The sequence below is a fragment of the Equus caballus genome, chromosome 2, assembly GCF_041296265.1.
Source record: "Equus caballus isolate H_3958 breed thoroughbred chromosome 2, TB-T2T, whole genome shotgun sequence".
Lineage (NCBI taxonomy): Eukaryota > Metazoa > Chordata > Mammalia > Perissodactyla > Equidae > Equus > Equus caballus.
In genome coordinates, this window is record NC_091685.1 from 31225827 (window position 1) to 31244379 (window position 18553).

General features: G+C 46.4%; 1 protein-coding gene across 2 annotated transcripts; it reads right to left on the bottom strand.

The window, feature by feature from the left end:
• Nucleotides 1–12344: 12344 nt before the first annotated feature.
• RPL11 (ribosomal protein L11) lies at nt 12345–16868 on the bottom strand. Of its 2 annotated transcripts, none has more exons than XM_023635518.2 (6): nt 16575–16868; nt 15640–15790; nt 14537–14643; nt 14030–14161; nt 12848–12958; nt 12345–12423 (listed from the first exon to the last, which is right to left on the bottom strand). In XM_023635518.2, the coding sequence occupies exons 1-6, from the start codon at nt 16578–16580 to the stop codon at nt 12394–12396; spliced, it is 537 nt and encodes a 178-aa protein (XP_023491286.1). In that variant the 5' UTR covers nt 16581–16868; the 3' UTR covers nt 12345–12393. The 2 variants fall into 2 exon arrangements, with proteins under 2 accessions (XP_023491286.1, XP_023491285.1); XM_023635517.2 differs by having other exon boundaries at nt 16447–16581.
• Between the last annotated feature and the right edge of the window lie 1685 nt (nt 16869–18553).

Consider the following 18553-nt stretch of genomic DNA (forward strand, 5'->3'; position numbering starts at 1 on the left):
TCACCGGTTTAGATCCTGGGCGCGGACATGGCACCACTCATCAGGCCACGCTGAGGCACGTCCCACATGCCACAACTAGAAGGACCCAAAACTAAAAATACATAACTATGTACTGGGGGGGCTTTGGGAGAAAAAGGAAAAATAAAATCTTAAAAAAAAAAAAAAAAAACAGAAGAAGAAGAAACTGAATTCAGAGAAATTAAGAAACTCACCAAGATCAGAAGGTTCTTAAGAGCCAGGACTGGGATTCCATGCCAGATCTCTGTGGCTCCGGAGCCCGTGCCCTCCGCATACAGCTGACTGGCCTCCTGAAGCCTTCTTGTCGTGCCACCGATGCCTCTCTCAGCTCCAGACACACCAAACAACTCAACATCCTTCTTCTTGCTCCATACCTTAGTGATCACTACTGCCCTGCCTGAAGGCTTTCCTTAACACTTCCCTTTGCCTGCTTCACTCGTGACACTGAGATTTAAGTCAAGTGAGACTTTTGTCGTCTCTCCCGGCCCCCCACAACACACACATACAGTGTTCACAGAACAGCCTAAGCACACCCCTGCCACACCACACGCTACAGTCTTCTAACCTGCTGTATATCCTAAAGCGTGGGGGGAGTACTGTGGAGGCACGCATGATTTTAGATGGCACATGGACACAACAATAAATATTATTGAACGACAAAGTGAGAAAGTTATTCTCTTTCCAATTCTCTTTCCATCTCTGCCTACAAGGAGGTTTCACTGTGTGGTGGGGACTAGGTGGTGGTGAGGAGCATGGTGCCCGGAGCCAGACTGCCTGGGTTCAACCCCTGCTGTGCTGCTTGAGAGACAACTGACTTCTCTGTGCCTCAGCTTCTTCATCGGTCCTACACAGATGACAACAGTACAAACGGGGTCGTGCTAAGGATCGAGAGTTAACGACACATTGCCTGCACGTGGTGCGAGCTCAGGAGCAGATAGCTATTAATAATTCTCCTTAGCACCTCTCCAACTACTGCTACTCATTCTTGAAGACAGCAAGCCTCAGGCCCAGAGCCTGCCAGCAGGCAACAGAATCCAATCAGCTAGTGATAGCGATGTTCTATTTACAGCAGAAAATAAACAGATATAAACTTAACAAGTGTCAATTTAGAAGAAGCATTAGGTAATAATGCAGGTCATACGTGGATACGGCAAGAATAAAAATAATAAAGGAAGGCAGTATTGGAATAAATACAGTTGGAGAAGTATACTCAAGTGTTCTCACCAAAAAAATAAAAGGTAACCATGGAAGGTGATGGGTGTGTTAATTAACTTGATTGTAGTAATCATTTCACAATGTATACACATATCAAATCATTACATTGTACACTTTAAATATACACAATTTTATTGGTCAATTATACCTCAATAAATCTGGGGGAAAAAAAGTTGGGGAAGCCTGGTGTTGATTTGTCTCCCCCACTACATTCCAAGTTCTTTGAGGACAGACTGTCTTCCATTGCTGTATCTCCAGATCCCAACACATAGGCAGTGGGTATTCAGTATAAATTTGCTGAATGAATGAGCTCAGCAAACATTGTTAGAACTCAGTCAATGGGACGTACTCCTAAGGCACGGTAAAGGACAGAATCCAAGTTCACGAACTTAAACCCAACAGAGAAATGTCTAGTCTAGTTCTGCGGTCCTCAAAGCATAGTTCTTGAATCAGGAGCTTCAGCATCACCTGGGAACTTGTTAGAAATGCAAATTCTGGGGCTGGCCCCGTGGCCAAGTGGTTAAGTTCGCGTGCTCCGCTGCAGGCAGCCCAGTGTTTTGTCGGTTCGAATCCTGGGAGTGGACATGGCACCGCTTATCGAGCCACGCTGAGGCGGCGTCCCACGTGCCACAACTAGAAGGACCCACAACTAAGAATATACAACTGTGTACCAGGGGGCTTTGGGGAGAAAAAAGGAAAAAAATGAATAAATAAAATCTTAAAAAAAAAAAGAAATGCAAATTCTCAGACATCACTCCAGATCTACAGTCATGTGTCACTTTAGGACGCAGAGACATTCTGAGAAATATGTCATTAGGTGATTTTGTCGTTGTGTGATCATAGAATGTAATTACACAAACCTCGATGGTATAGCCTATTATACACCTAGGCTATATGGTACTAATCTACGGAACCACAGTCGTATATGCAGCCCGTCGTTGACTGAAATGTCCTTCTGTGGCGCATGACTGTATTGAACCAGAAACTCTGAGGGTGGGATCTCAGCAATGCAGTTTTCACAAGTCTTACAGGAGATTCTAACACACTCCAGTTCAATCATCACTGATCCACAGCACAAAGATACAGTGCCAAGCTGGAAGACAGCCAAGACTGAATCCAGAGAACAAGGGCAGAGATGAGAAAGCCGCTCACAGGACAGCTCTCTCTGTCAGAACAGAGCTGCAGGTTGAGACACTACCAGGGAGCGCCGAGAGGATTCTACCTTGGAAAAGATTAGTTTCATGCGGATCAAGTATGCGACCAGGAAACTAGGCAATTCGGGTGAGGCTTGGTGCTGCTGTTAACCAGCTGTGTGATCCTGAACACAGCCCTTCACCTCTCAAACCTGTTTCTTCATCCATGGGTTCTCCATTGAGAGAGCACCTGTGCTTCAGTAGCATTCCCCCATATTTGGTGCAGGACTCTTCCAGGTGACTCTTTCAATCCTTTTCTAATGCCTAACACCTCTTGCCCCATCCTTACTCTCCTACTTCACTGAGAAAATCAGAAGAGAACTTCCGCAGAGCTCTGTTCCACATCTACCACCTACCAACATCTGCACCCACATACTCAGCCTCTCGACTTACTACCACACCCCAGCCATGCTTCTATCAAAATCTAATCCGTCCACTTGTGTGCTAAAAGCCAACCCCCCTCACATACTCAAGGATATTGCTACCGCAAGGCTCCCCTCTCTCACATAGAGGTTTCTCTCTCCTGGATTTTTCCAACTTTTTACCAGAAAAAGTTATTTCTACCATCTTCAATCCCTTTGACAGCAAAACTTCCCATAAGAGCTGTCTATACTAGCTGTCTCCTGTCACTCTCCCACCATTCTCTCTTAAGCCCACTCCACTCAGACTTTCATGCCTGTCACCCTATCAGCACTGCTCCAGTCGAGGTCACTGACCTCCACGTTGTGAAATCCAATGGTCAATTCTCAGTCCTCATTTTACCTGACCCGTCAGCAGCACACTCCTCAGTTCATCGTGCCCTCCTCCTTCACATACTCTCACTTGACTTCCAGAATACTAAACTCTTCTGGTTTTTTCCTCTACTTGACTGGTCCCTCCTTCTCAGTCTCCTTTGCCAATTCCCTTTCTTTTCCCAGCTCTCTTAATGCTGAAATACCCCAAGGTTCAGTCCAGGTCCTCTTCTCTTTTCATCACACTCACTCCCTTATGATTTCATCTAGTCTCAAGACTTTAAATATGGGTATCTCTACACTGAAGACCCTCAGACACATATCTGTGGCCCAAACTCCAGCCTCCCAGCTGCCTACTCCACATCTCCCCTTGGATGATTAATAGACCTCTTCAACATGTTCAGAATGGAATTCCTAGCTTCCTGTTAAATCTGCTTCACACTCAGCCTTCCCTATCTAAACTAACGGCAACTCCATTTCTCCTACTGGATAGGCTAGAAATTAGTCATTCTTGAATTTTCTTTCTCTCATATCCCTCATCCATTCAAAGAAATGGTGCTGGTTTACCTTCAAAACGTATCCATTATCTGACCATTCCTCACCACCTCCAATGCCCCACCACGCCAGAGCCAACACGGCCGCTTGGGCTACTGCACTAGTACCAACAGCTCTTCCTGCTCCTACCCATGCCCTCCCCACGTTCCAGTATCAACATGGCAGTTCGTTTTTAAATGAAGTCAGATCACGGGATGCCCTGCTCAGGGACTCATTTCACTCAGAGTGACGGCCAAAGTCTCTACAATGGCCTACAAACGGCCCACGCTGCTCCCCCGCCACCTCTCTGGCCTCATCCCCCCCTACTCTTCCCCTCACCCTGCCTAGCGCTGCTGGTCTCTGTGCCACGTGCTCCTGTCTGAGGGCCTTTGCTCCAGCTGTTCCCTCTAGAGAGCGCTTCCTCGTGGATCCATTTGGCCAACTCCTACTCCCTTCAAGCCTTCTCAAATTTCACTTTCTTGGCAAGGCCTATCCTGACCAGCCCCCCACTCTGTTTTTCTTTTCTCTGCAGCATACCTCATCTTGTAACATACTTTCTAATTCACTCCTGCACTGCTTATTGTCCATCTCCCTCCGCTAAACTGCAAGCTCCACGAAGGCAGGGATCTTTGTTCACATTGTGTCCTAGGAACCTTGAACAGTGCCAAGCATTTCCCAGGCACTCGACGAAGAAGTTATTGAACAAATGACTTTAACAGGAGACATTTTTTTAGACAGTTACATATTTATTTTAGCATATTAGAAAGTAATATAATAAATATGTCAAATCTGTAAATTCAGTAGTGACAGGCTCTTTTGTGACTTTTAAAGAAAATATCTGGTAAATAATAGTATTTCATAAGTCATCTGAAGGTGATATGCAAATTGAGGAACCCTGCCCTCTATACAGCAGAGACGGGCAAATTCAAGTCCTCCGCCATTCTAGAGGACCTCACAGCACACGGGATGCAGCCCAGAATTTTCAAACCTGGCTGTGCATACAAATCATCTAGGAGGCTTGTTAAAAAATAGGTTCCTATATTTCACTCTAAGCTCTCTGGGTTTAGGGCCTGGAATCTATATTTTAAATAAATGTCTTATGTGATTCTCCGGTAACCAGCCCAGTGCTGGGCAAGGATGAGGACTAGGGCCTGCTGGACCACAGGACCCCTGAGGGCTTCCAGCTCAGAGATTCTGCCTTGGTGATTGAAACCAGTCATTGACTACACAGTGTAGCAGAGTTTTCAAACTGCAGATTTAATGGGTTAGAATCAGCATTAGGAAAAAAATTAAACAGAACAGAGTATAAAATGATGATACTTTGCCTGTGGTAAGGGTATTGTTTCACAAAACATTTTTCAGAGGTGAGTGTATATATGTAATAAACGGTGATATAAAATATTTATTTATTTAAGGAAGATTAGCCCTGAGCTAACATCTGCTGCCAATCCTCCTCTTTTGGCTGAGGAAGACTGGCCCTGAGCTAACATCCGTGCCCATCTTCCTCTACTTTATATGTGAGACGCCTGCCACAGCATGGCTTGATAAACGGTGCCATGTCCGCACCTGGGATCCGAACCGGCGAACCCTGGGCTGCCGAAGCGGAACATGTGAATCTAACCGCCATGCCACCGAGCTGGCCCCTAAATTTTCTTTTTTTTTTTTTATCATGGGCTGTGGTTAAAATACTTTGATGGGGCTGACCCGGTGGCATAGCAGCTAGGTTGGCGCACTCTGCTTAGGTGGCCTGGGGTTCGCTGGTTCGGATCCCAGGTGCGGACATGGCACCGTTTATCAAGCCATGCTGTGGCAGGCGTCCCACATATAAAGTAGAGGAAGATGGGCACGGATGGTAGCTCAGGGCCAGTCTTCCTCAAAAAAATTTAAAAGAAAAAAATTGTTTAAATATTTTGAAAGCTGTCAAGAGAACAGTAAATCTCAACCTTCAGTCCTTAAGAGCGCAAATTCCCAAGCCCCACAAAGTTCAAGCCCCTGCGTGGAGTTCAGGAACCTGCAGTTGTAACTAACGCAGGTGACTCTAGGCCACACTTAGACTACTGCGCTCTGTGAACTCAAACCTGTCCCTAGTTTTCATCCAGTGCTTTTCAATACTGGCGTGGGGAGAAGGGGGATGGAATGCCCTCAGGAGGAGCAAATCCCAACTCCCCATTTTCTTGGTGGCAATAAGGGGTGATTTGGAGAAGCATAATTAATATTGTATTGTTATATTGGGGAGGAACCCTATTTTGTTATTTATAACATTAAAGTGGTACTGGATGTTTTTCCTCCTGAAACGTAGGAGGAAGAGGGGCAGGTATTTTTGTCCATTTAGCAGCAGGGACTGTATGTCTGGTCAATGCTATGCTTCAGGTAGGTGAGCACTCAAATATTCGTGGACTGAATGACAAGAGAGAGAAATGCCCAACGAGAGAACAGGAAGCTTACCTGGTCCCTCCCCAAGTTGCTGTTGCTCCCAAAGCCCAGTTCCTTCTAGATTTTAGGAACTCCTTGAAAGAAGAGAAGCCTGGCAAAGAAACCTGAATCCAAGCTCACTCAATACCTTTACAGGGAATAACGCCCACCCTCAACTTCTTTACTTTCCCAGGAAACAGTAGCACTCAGGCCACAGAAGAACACCCCTTACACTGAAGCCTACAACAGGTCCCACAGAATACCTACTCAATACATACATAGTATTTACATCCTGACAACATCTCCTACCATGTGCCCAGTGATTTACATAAACTCCCTTTAGTTCTTGAAAATAACCCTGCAAGGTAGGTACTGACCTATTTTACACAAGACCTGAGGCCCAGAGAGGTTGGCTGAGTTGTCTAAGGTCTCACCCAGGTAGTAAGTGGCAGTGTTGCTGTCTGCGCCCAATCTGACCAACAAGCTGGTCTCAAAGGTCAGACACTGGGAATGCACAATGAGACACAGCCTCATGACTCAGAACACAGAAAGTCAGCTACAAAATGCACACAACTCCCTTTCTGAGGAAGTTTCTTCCTTTCATTATAATTCAGGGGCTACCTGGGTGTTTGTCCCCGTAGACTCAATTGTTGATAAGTAAAGACCAACTCCACTTCTGATTGCCAGCCCTCCTTGGGAACTTGGAAATTACAGGCTAGAATGATAAACAGCATTTTGTATGTTGGTCAACTTAATTTCAGGGAAAATCTGATGGAAGTGTATTTCAAGAGGCAGACGTGTGGTTTAGCCTTATTACTTAAGAACTATAAACCTGTACAAAAAGATAGCAGGTCTAGAGGTTCTGGCGTCTGACTGCCTTGGTTTGAAGACTGGTTCCACCGCCACTTGTGACTTTGGGCAATTCATTTCCTTGTCTATGCCGCGATCTGTGTCCTCATCACTGTAAACCTCATAAAGTTGTGAAAACCAAGTGGGTCAATGTGTGCATGTCACAAAAGAATACCAACAACTTCCAGGAAAGCATAGCCCTCCTCTGGAGTTTGCCTGGATGACCACCCTGAGAGTACCAACCATTGCACAACTATTTCCTAAAATTAAAGTTGGAAGAGGGGCCAGGTGGCAACTACTGGGACTCATGATAGAAAACAAACCTACAGTGTCAGCCAGGGACCTGCAAGGGATTTGAGATGTTTAAATTCCAAACTCTGTGTCTTGTCCACTATGATATACCATGTAATGTTTGAGCAGAACCAATCTTTAAAAGCAAAAGATAGAAATAGACTATAGGTGACCCGGCCCAGTGGCGCAGTGGTTAAGTGCACACATTCAGCTTCTTGGTGGCCCAGGGTTCACCGGTTCAGATCCTGGGCGCAGACATGGCACTGCTTGGCACACCATGCTGCGGTAGGCGTCCCACATATTAAATAGAGGAAGATGGGCACGGATGTTAGCTCAGGGCCAGGCTTCCTCAGAAAAAAAAGAGGAGGATTGGCAGCAGTTAGCTCAGGGCTAATCTTCCTCAAAATAAATAAAGAAATAAATAAAATTTTTAAAAAAGAAATACACTATAGGAAAATACTTCCAGAGGCAGTCACCATGGTATTAAAAGTCTTGTTAACAAAGCAATACATTCAGCTGGGTAACTGAGGACGTCTACAACATCATTTCCGCTTGAATTGTTGAATGCCTTCGCCTCTCAAGCTACTTACTGTCTCCAGGTAACTACTGACATATTTATCACACAGCAAATTAAATCAAGTGATAAATATAATTACATAATATTCTAAAATCAAGTTACATAAAGTCCTCAATTGGTACACTCACAACTCATCATTCTTGTTCAGATTTGTGAAAAAAACCATCTGCGTTTGTTTTCCAAGCTTTCCTCACCTGCATCTTGAACAGACTCAAGTTCAGTCCTCTTGGTACCCCCGGTGCCTTAGGCCAGGTTCCCCTGACAACCAGAACTGTGGTTTCCATAACAAGCTGCTCTGAAAGTGGTTCTGTGCCCCCAGGCACCAGCTAGGTCCCCAGAGGCTGGCAGCTTCAACTATTTGTAGGTGCTTCTGGGCTCTGACCCCCCCACTCACCTAGAAGACCTGGGCTTTAACCCTTTAGGACTCAAGCCCTTCTGGCAGCCTTCTGATTGCAGTCTCTGCCCACCATTTAGCTGGGGCACCTCGGCACATGCCTGGAGTCTAACAGATTGGCACTAGTGAGTGGTTAAGCTGCAGGAAAAGGCAAAAGCACAAAATTCAGAAGACAAAGGGCTATACACAAAAGTAAATAGGCTAGTCTGCTGGAGAGGGCCAGAGAGGCTGCAGGTTACCTTGTTACTTGCCTATGATCATGATGGTAAGAGGGGAAACAAGACAGAAATTGGAACATAGATGACCTTCCAGCTTAGTGTTCTTTCAACTATACCATACCATGTAACAGCTTTAAGATACTATGCAGGGGCCGGCCTGGCAGTGCAGCAGTTAAATTCACACATATCGCTTTGGTGGCCCACGATTCACTGGTTCGGATCCTGGGCACGGACCTACACAACTGCTTATCAAGCCATGCTGTGGCAGGCATCCCACATAAAGTGGAGGAAGATGGGCACAGACGTTAGCTCAGGGCCAATCTTCCTCAGCAAGAAAAGAGGAAGATTGACAGGGTTAATCTTTCTCAAAAAAAAAAAAAAAAATACTACGCAAGGACCTTACAGATAACTCGCTGGACACAGGGCCAAGACAAGAGGACAAAAAAAAGCCTCTACTAGAGCAGCTCCAGGGAACTGCCATTCCTGACATTTAGTGCTGGCTGCACAGATAAGGCAGTTTGTCCTACACATCCAAAAGATGGCATAATTTGGAGCCACTGTAACGACATGAGAATACTTATGTAGAGGAAAAAAACACACAAATTAAAATTCTAGATATAGTTTCCTCTCAATGTTAAACATTTTTTTTTACAAAGGCCTAGAAAGTAACACTAGCCATGTTCACTAGTGCTTCCAGTGGGGGAGAGAACCTACTGTCCTTAGCCCTATGATTACCGCGTGTAAATTTTGTTTATTTATTTACATAAAGACAGTCCCTGTGGATTGATATTTTCTACTTCTAACAGCTCAAAACAGTAACATATGGGGGCTGGACTTGTGGCACAGCAGTTAAGTGAGCAGGTTCCCCTTTAGCTGCTCAGGGTTCACCAGTTCGGACCCTGGGTGTGGAACTATACACCATCTGTTGAGCCATGCTGTGGCAGGTGTCCCACATATAAAGTAGAGGGAGATGGGCACGGGTATTAGCTCAGGGCCAGTCTTCCTCAGCAAAAAGAGGATTGGCGGCAGATATTAGCTCAGGCCTAATTGTCCTCAAAAACAAAAAAACAGTGACATGTGCATGTACACACAATTTTTTAAAGGTTTTGATCACAGCTTTGAAAAGAACCCTTAACTACTCTTACCTAGATTTTGATTTCTCCTCTTTGGCCATCCTACGTGGATGAAAATGCCAGTACTCTGGTACAGTAACTTGATTTCCTTGTTTCTGCCCTAATTCCCCTTTCTAAAGTGTTGCCACAGCAGCTGGAGCCTCCAATGGCAGGCTCTGTGATCTGGCACCTCACTAGCCTGATCTACTCTCCTCCACTTACTCTCTTCTCTAGTTATAGTCTCTGCTGTTTCTCAACCAGACTTGAGACCTCCTAGAGTTTGCACAGGGGGCTGGCCCCATCAAGTATCTACTTAAGTATCAGTGACAACCCACTACCTAAACCCATAGCACTTCGCTTGTTTTGTGTGATTATCCCTAATGGCAGAAATTTGACACGCCTGGCCTCTGGGCACTAACGCCAACAGCAGCCCTAGTTACTCTGATAATCAAAAGCTCACCCCACAAATCTTCAAATACCCTAGGATGGGGATAGGTATTATTGCACCAGCATAAGAACTCTGCCTTCAAGGGCAGTTGCAGGACTAGAAGATTCATTCAGCAACGCAGCATCCAGTATTTCTGGGCCTGGAACTGGGACACAGACAGATGCCCACCAGGGACACTAACTTATTCTGAAGACAACCACCACAACGTGATATGGGGGTAGAGGGCCACCTAATGTTGATCCAAGTTTTCATGGGCAGCAGCTGAAGAAATGAGGAAAAAAAAACCACACAGCAAAAGCTTCACAGAACTAAATTTATTAAAGAAATCTCCTTGGATAGTATGTCCTTCCAACCTTTGTTTAGCGTTAGGATGTGGGCAGTGCTTCTGCACTCCAGTGTGCAAACCAATCACCTGCGGATATTGTTAAAAGGTAGATTCTTCAGTTGGTCTGAGGTGAGGCTCAAGAGGTGATCCAAATCCACTTTCTAGCAAGCTCAACCCAACACATCAACGCTTCAGACTTCAGTGTGACATCTGTTTGGAAGCCAAGCTTCTAACCACCCTGCGCTGGCTGCTCTAAACTGGTTAAGAGAAGTAGCCCCAGGTGCTCCAGTTCTGAAGAAGTTTCACGATTCACCTAAAATATCTCTGCTACAGCCAGGACTCAAATCCAGTTACATCTCTGAACTCCCAGGAGCCCTCTTTCCACTGGGCCAGGAGCCCAGGCAGTTTAATTCTTTTTAAACGGGAAGTCAACTCAACTGAGTACATAACAGAGCAGGATCAAATTAAGGGCAGGCAGGTTTACATTGTTAAAATTAAACAATAATGCAAACATAAAAGCCATCCCAGAGACACAGCACAGGGCTAACAGGAAAGTGCACAAGGACGGCAGCAGCCTTCGGGGGTTTCTACAGCTCATATTTCTGCAATGATTTAGACGAAACCAGCACGACTTTCCAAGCAGCCAGCGCCCAGCACTAATTAGTTGGATATTCACCAAGAGTTAGTTTGTTCTCAAAGATGTTTATTTCATTTGCAGCTGTTACTGTAATTACAGAAGTTAAAACAAGTGAGGTTCTCTCCTATAAAAACGAAGCTGAATCACAAGAATCTGTTTCCTCCACAAGTTTTCACTCCATTTACAAGTGGTGGCCCTGGTCCTACAGTGAAAGACTGAGAAGGGAACGCACATTGATATTTTAAGAGAAACAAACAGTACACAGTAACACACTTCATGATTCTCCCCTTTAAGCATCCGGATCTGATCTTATTGGATAAGACTTTATTATCAGGAAGACAAAATAAGTCCTTTTTTCATAGAAAATTAGGCACACTAAATAATCTCTGGGTTTTAAAATACCTACAAAGGCAGATAAATTAAAGAACCATTTAACAGCAATGAAAGGTGGACTGAGGACAATTTAACTCATTAGTCACAAGTGAATAAATTGCTGAACTGAATTAACATGGCTCAAAATTTAAACTCAAGTTTGAAAACTATAAACCACTGGCCAAGTATTGTGTCTAACAGGCAAATAGCGGCTTTTGAATGTCCCTGCTTCAGTGACCTGGAAAAGTACAGGCAAGAAAACTCCCCTTTCACACCACAGGGGAAGCAAACTGGTTCATTTTTCTCATATAACAAAAACATTAAATTAGCCCCTTCTGAGCTCCACGTGCCTGGTCCAAGCCTAACCACTCTAGAAGCTATTTAATCATTTAACCCCCCAGAAGACAGCACTATTATCGCCTCCATGACACAGTGAGGAAACTGAGGCAGAGAGATTAAGTTCCTTAAGGTAAGAGCTAACAAAAGGGAGGGCAGGGAATTGAATCCAGGCAACTTGCCTCAGAGACCACCACCCTCCTCTCTACTGACGCCTCTCAACAACCCTATAGATTCTCCTCATCTTAAAGGAAAACCAAATTTGAATAGTTACAACAAATTTAATCCCAAGAACCACACCAAAGCCTGTGATCCCTTCACCAAACATGAGCACTGGTAAAGTCTCCAGTCAAGAAGAGAATCACTGAATACAGGAGAGCCCGCTGAAACACGGGAGCACGGCCCCCCACCTTTAATTAAGGCTGTAAATGCAAACCCCAGCCCCAATGCCCCCCCCCCAAGACCAGTTTCCCTGGGACTACGGCACCACAGCCCATCAACAAGGGTGTGGTGAGCACAGGCAATGCTGCGAAGCTCAGGCTCGGATCTGCCAGGAAACACTGGCATCCGATCAGAGGATGACAGGGCTGTTACCAGCTACTCCCATCGAAGCTTTAAGTGGCTTGAGGTCCAATGACTTGAATATGGCCAGGCTCCTTTCACAGAACACACAACAGTAATGTACATTTCACTGAAAACTGTTTATTGGCCTTTTGGATAGAAACGGGAATTTACTTGCCAGGAAGGATGATCCCATCATACTGAAAGAGAAGAGATTTTATGTTTTCAGAACAGGAAGCAACAGCAAAGATTGCAGCAATGGCTAACGTTTGAGAATTCAAATCTGCTACATGAACTTCAGCTCTGAATCCCATGTCCCTCTCTGGACTAAACTGGAAGCTGGCCAGTTATTAAAACTGCACTATACCCCGAGAAAAAAGGGGCTCCTATTACAGCCATATTCCTCCCCTTCCAGCTACCTGCATTCGTGGGGGCAGGGAGAAGGCCTTGTCCTGGGTGTTCTTTTAAACCACCAACCCTGAAGCCCCCATTTGCCAAGGCACCCAAATATTCTATCTTTAACGTTGCTACCCACCAAATGGTGCTAGATTTGGCACCCCCAAATCCCAACTCCATTCACCAACACCACATTCCACCACTTCACCTGAGAGAAATCAGTTTTACCTTCTGCTGGAACCAGCGCATGGCCTCCTCTTTGCTGATTCTGTGTTTGGCCCCAATGCAGCCTGTCCTGCGCTTCTTGTCTGCGATGCTGAAACCTGGCCTACCCAGCACCTGTCCCAGGAATAACCAACAGTCACCCGGCCAGCTCAGAGTCCAGAGCGCATGCACAAGACGCACACATTGGACTGACTCATCTTCAGGGGTCCATTTGGTGGCCCAATGAATTCCGGAGCAGAGACCCATGATCTCAGTGTCTGACGGACCTGTAACCAGGATCCTGGACGACACACCACCATACTATAGATTTGATTTGGAGGCTGGAACCTGCAACACCCCCCCCCCACTTCCTAACCTCCGACGGTAGCTAAGGATTCTCCACCACGGCTCTCCCATCTCCAAAGCACTTTTATTTTTAAAAGTAACATTAAAAAAATCTTACACCACCACGTGCACTGCAGAAAACTGTAGAAGCTGTGCACTACAGAACTGTACAACTGCGCACTGTAGAAGCACAAAGCAATAGTTCTATTTCCCTCCTGCTTCAGGTCAAAAGTGCTTCGTAAAGGTTTGCTATTCCCAAACTCCCCGTGAGCACCCAGTTCCCATCAATGTTTGGATATTCAAATCTAATGAGTGCAGCCATCATTCAGGTTCTGTGCTAGTCAGGACTCCCGGTTTTTTGTTATTTAGTTTTATGGTTGGACCAAAACATTGCAGTAACATAAAATGGTCATTTCTATAGTGAAATTCCAATCCTGAGCAAACAGCCGCACCACCAAACACTGGCTTCTATATCCTCTGGATGGAAAGCCGCCCCAACACCAGGGGCTAAGGGAAACAGCAGCCTCAGTGCAGCAGACCCACACAACAAATGCAGCACTAATACACTCTCAAATTTCCAATTCAGCGGCTGCGTGGAATGGTTTCCTTCATCTACCTTTAACCTTATCGTTGCTGCCAGATCCTAGACTGTAAGCTCCACAACAGCAGGATCTCATCTACCCAGGCCAGTGCTGGAGCCCTACACCGGCCCCAAACAAGGCACATCTCCCCAGGAGAAGACAAAGGCAGACAATACTCAAAGCTTCAATCCAACATTTAAGCATCAAGAGAGCACAGATGAAATAAAGGAGATTCCACTGTCCTCACAGACCAGGAGTGGAAAGGATTAAATATTCATACCACGTAGAAGTCCAGGCCGTAGATACCAATGCTTGGGTCATATTTGATCCCCAGGTCGATGTGTTCCTGAATCCCAAAACCAAAGTTTCCAGTATCTGAGAAGTTATTTTTTCTTAACTCGTATTCTCGCACCTGAAGAGAAACATGCAGCAATCACACTCCTTGTCAACCCAAATCCCCCCAAATAACTAGCTTAGCCTCCAACACTCAGCACCCAGAAATCTAATTCGATACCGTTTGGCCAGGAACAAAATTCGATTTTCCCACTACACCAAATCACATCCCAACTATGGCTTTCATAGAACTTTCCTAACTTTCAAAGGGCCGGGAAAAACCCAGAGAAAGCATCAAATATAGTGAAATATAGTTTAACCCTGCTGAAGTGCCCTTTTGAACTTCAAAAAAATCAGGGCACCAAAGACAATACATTGTATAACCACTGCCACTATAATCATCTACACATGTTACACTGGCACTTTAGCATCACTATGATGGGATCAGCCTCACCTTTAGACCTTTCTCCAAGATTTCTTCTGCCTTGGCCCCACGGACTGTGCAGTGCACGGCAATCTTCTCATTTCTCCTGATGCCGAAGGACCTGACGGTGTATCTAGCTGCAGGTAAGGGGTAACAAGGAGTCAGGTGTTGTCACACTCCCACTGCACTCACCTCTTCCCCAGGACATCATCTCCATGACTCTAGAGAGACATTAAGTAGCAATCTACACTGAGTGGTGGTGTTCTAACCAGTGTCACCTACATCTGTTTTATCTCAGAGAAAAGAGGTTTTCCAACTTCCAAGTCACTCAGCCATCCTTAAGCAATTAAGAGCTCTGAGTCATAATGTCAAAGTCTCAAAAAGGGCAAGTTCACAACAATGGGTAGATGAAAATAGGCCCTCAAAAAGAAGATGATCATTGCGTTCTAAAGAAAACAAAACATTGATAATGGCCAATATTTACTAAAACCTTAATGTACTGTTATCCCCATTTTAGAGATAAGATTCTGAGATTAACTTGCCCAAGATCACAGCTGGTAATAATTGGCAGGATCTGAACCCAAGAACTTGCCATATTCCACTATCCTAAAGCAATGAAACTTTGAAAAAAAAAAAAAAAAGGTAACAAAACAATAGGAATGCCCACATTGTGCTCAGTATGTAGCAGGCATTTCATATACACTAACTCATTCTATCCTGCATAATCTTACAAAGCAAGCATCATCATTCCTTTGATACAAATAAGCTGAAGTCCATACAGGCCAAAGTCACAGACTAGCAAGTGGTGGAGCCAGCATTTGAACCCAGTTACTCTAGGTCCGCAGCCCTGTTCCTAACTAGCCTACACAACCCCAACCGCTTATCAGACCTAACACCATTTACTGCATTCCCAACGTTTCCACTCTACCTCATCCTCTTTACCTGGGCTAGCCTTCCTCTTCGCTCGTGTGAAACCTGCTATTTCAACCCCACGTCCAATCTTGAAAAGAAAATACTTCTGGGGGAGCTCCGGAAGGGAATGTTTTTAAGGTGTGCTGTCAAAACGGGCGCTCAACGGGCTTGACAGGAAGGGAGTGAAGAAACATCCAGGGGACCGCGGGGCCACCACTCACCTTTGGAGAACACCGGGGTCTGGCCAGTGAGCTGCTCCAGCACCTTGGCGGCCCGGGTCAGCCTGTCCCCGCTCTCCCCGACGCAGATGTTGAGGCAGAGCTTGCGGATACGCAGCTCCCGCATGGGGTTCTCCTTTTCACCTTGATCCTGCTGCAACAGGCAAGGGCAGGAGTCAACACGCTCAGCCCCGCCACAGTCGCGCGCCCGGTATTTTTACACTCGACCTATTTATTTCCGCTCATCCCAAATTGCAACAAAAGCCAAGGATCTGAGAGGCACACTCCTGTCCGTCTGCGAGGCATCAAGGAGGACGACAGCTCGGGAGCTCGTTCCTCCTTTCCCCATTGACGGACGGATGAGCAAAAGCTTAGAACAGGCACCCAAGACACTGAGGATGAACCCCAAGGGACTCAGCGTGGAGAGTGACGGAGAGCGCGCCCATCAGAAGGCCGGGGGGTGGGGGGGAGCAGAAAACAGAATGTAACTGCTCAGGAAGCACGTGGCGGGGAGACATCCCCATCCCGCTCCAGAGCAGCTTAGGGGCCGGCCGGACGCTGACACCTTCCCTAAGTGCAGGGATCCGCTGAGGTTCCCGAGCCCTGGGCGCGTCTCAAGTCCCCGGGACCGGAAACAGGGCCAGGCCCCGGGCCCCAAACCCCTCCTTTCGCGCCACTCGCCCTCGCTGCAGCGCACGGGCCGGGCTCCAGAGCCCTCCCTCCCGGCCGCTGCCCCGAGCCCGCTCCTAAGAGGGCGGGAGGAGGGGCGACAGGGTCCAGGTCCGCGCCCTCAGCCCGCATGGCCTCTACCAGGTTCGGCATGGCAAGCACCGCGGGCTCCGTTCTCCTCGGGCCGCGGGCTTGGCAGCCCTCGCGGCCTCGGCCGGCCGTGGATGGAGGTGGATGAAAAGAAGCAAACCCAGGCTTCAGCCACTTACCGCCATGGCGAGGAACAGGAAGAGAGAGTGAAGCTTCCGGCCCAGAGCCTTATGGGCCAGGAGGCGGGCTTTTATTGCAAGCTAACCAGAGAGATGAGGGAGAGGAAGAGAGGCGCATCTGGCGCAGCGTAGCGCAGGCTCCCCCTCGTGGACGCCGCTGGCAACTGCAGGCGACGCTGGGTGAAGACCGGGACCCGGGTTTTCCAAAAATAGTTTTTAAAGCTCCTGGAACTGGCCTTTCCTTGAGCTTCCGGTGCCCATTGGTGCTTCTTTTGTGATGAGACAGCCAGAACTACGTTAAATCTATTATGCAAATTATGAAGCAAATAATTTATTCTGTAACAATGTAAACAAATAGAACTTACACAATTAGAACGGAGCGGTGGTTTAAGAATCCTGAGCTGTGAAGATAGGCAGGTGTGGTCCTGTCTTGGCTAGCTAATAGCTATGTGACCTTGGACAGGTTACTAACCAGAACTCTTTTGGCCTCAGTTTTCCTCATTTTTGAAATGGGTGCTTCTATCACATGAGATTGTTGTGAAAATTAAATGCGGTAATTGTGTAGAGCACATGGTAAGCCCACAATAAGTAGTTACTCTTGTTATTAATATAAACCTACTCTATCCAAGCTACGACCCCTCCCCACAAAATGTTAGATACCGTACATCCTCGAGAGGGTCATCCTGCAGGCACAAAGACAGCTTGCAGATTAGTCTCTGACAGACAGGGACTCCAATCCTGGACAGTAATAGGGCTCCCTGGTTCACACTAAATCCCCAGCAGCGGGACCCAAGGGAGTGCCAGGATCCACATCCCAGGCAGAAGCTGGCCTCGAGTCAGCCAGTTCCTTTATCAGGAGCAAATGGGAAAAGAAGAACATTCAGGGCTTTGGTGGAAAAGGCTCCAAGCTCCTTTTTTTTTGCTGCCATAATCCCTTTCTCTCATCATCACAGGGGAGGTAGAAGCCCCAAGCTCCCCTTGTTTCATCTGTAGGGACAAAAGGGCACTTCTGGGAAGCTGGGCTGATGGAGGAGGGAGAAGACAAAAAGCCCCTCCTCTGAGCCTCCTCCATCAAGCTCCCACTGGCTAGCCTGGAGCTGAGACCTCAGCCAGACCTCAGGGAACGGCCCAGCGAGTGGAGGGGCTGCTTCAAAACTTGCACTAAGGAGATAAGGCAATTGAATGCGACACACGATCCTGGATTTTCCTTTGCTATGTTATTGGAGCAACTGGAAAAAATTGGAATAAAGTCTTTAGATTTGAGAAATATACCCATGTTAGTTTAATGGCCTCATTCCGATTACTTGACCTCGGTTATATAGGAATGCCCTTGGGTTTAAAAGATACACATTCAGTATTTGGGGTAAAGGGGCATCATGTCTGCTTTCAAATGGTTCAGGAAAAAAAATGTCCATTTATGGAGTTGGCCCTGTGGCAGAGTGATTAAGTTCATGTTCTCTGCTTCAGTAGCCTAGGGTTCACCAGTTCGGATCCTGGGCAGGGACCTACACACCACTCATCAAGCCATGCTGTGGTGGCATCCCACAGAGAAGAACTAGGATGACCTACAACTAGGATATACAACCATGTACTGGGGCTTTGGGAAGGAAAAAAGAAGATTGGCAACAGATGTTAGCTCAGGGCCAATCTTCCTCACACATACACAAAAATGTATATTTAGAGAGAAAAGGATAAAGCAAATGTGGTAAATTTAAGATTTAGAGAATCTGAGTGAAAGATACATGGGACTTCTTGCAACGTCTCTTTAGCTCTGAAATTGTGATAGTGAAGTTAAGAAGGTCCCCTGAGGGAAACATGGATCTATGAAGATATACCACGGGGCTCACCCTCCAAAGCTGGGTCTCAGTCCCTTCCCTCCTCCAACTTTTATCCAACAGAACTTCCTCCTAATAGCTGTCACTTGGTTCCGGCGCCCACGCTGTGTTAATGAGAGTGGCTAATTAAAGCTCATTTATTGT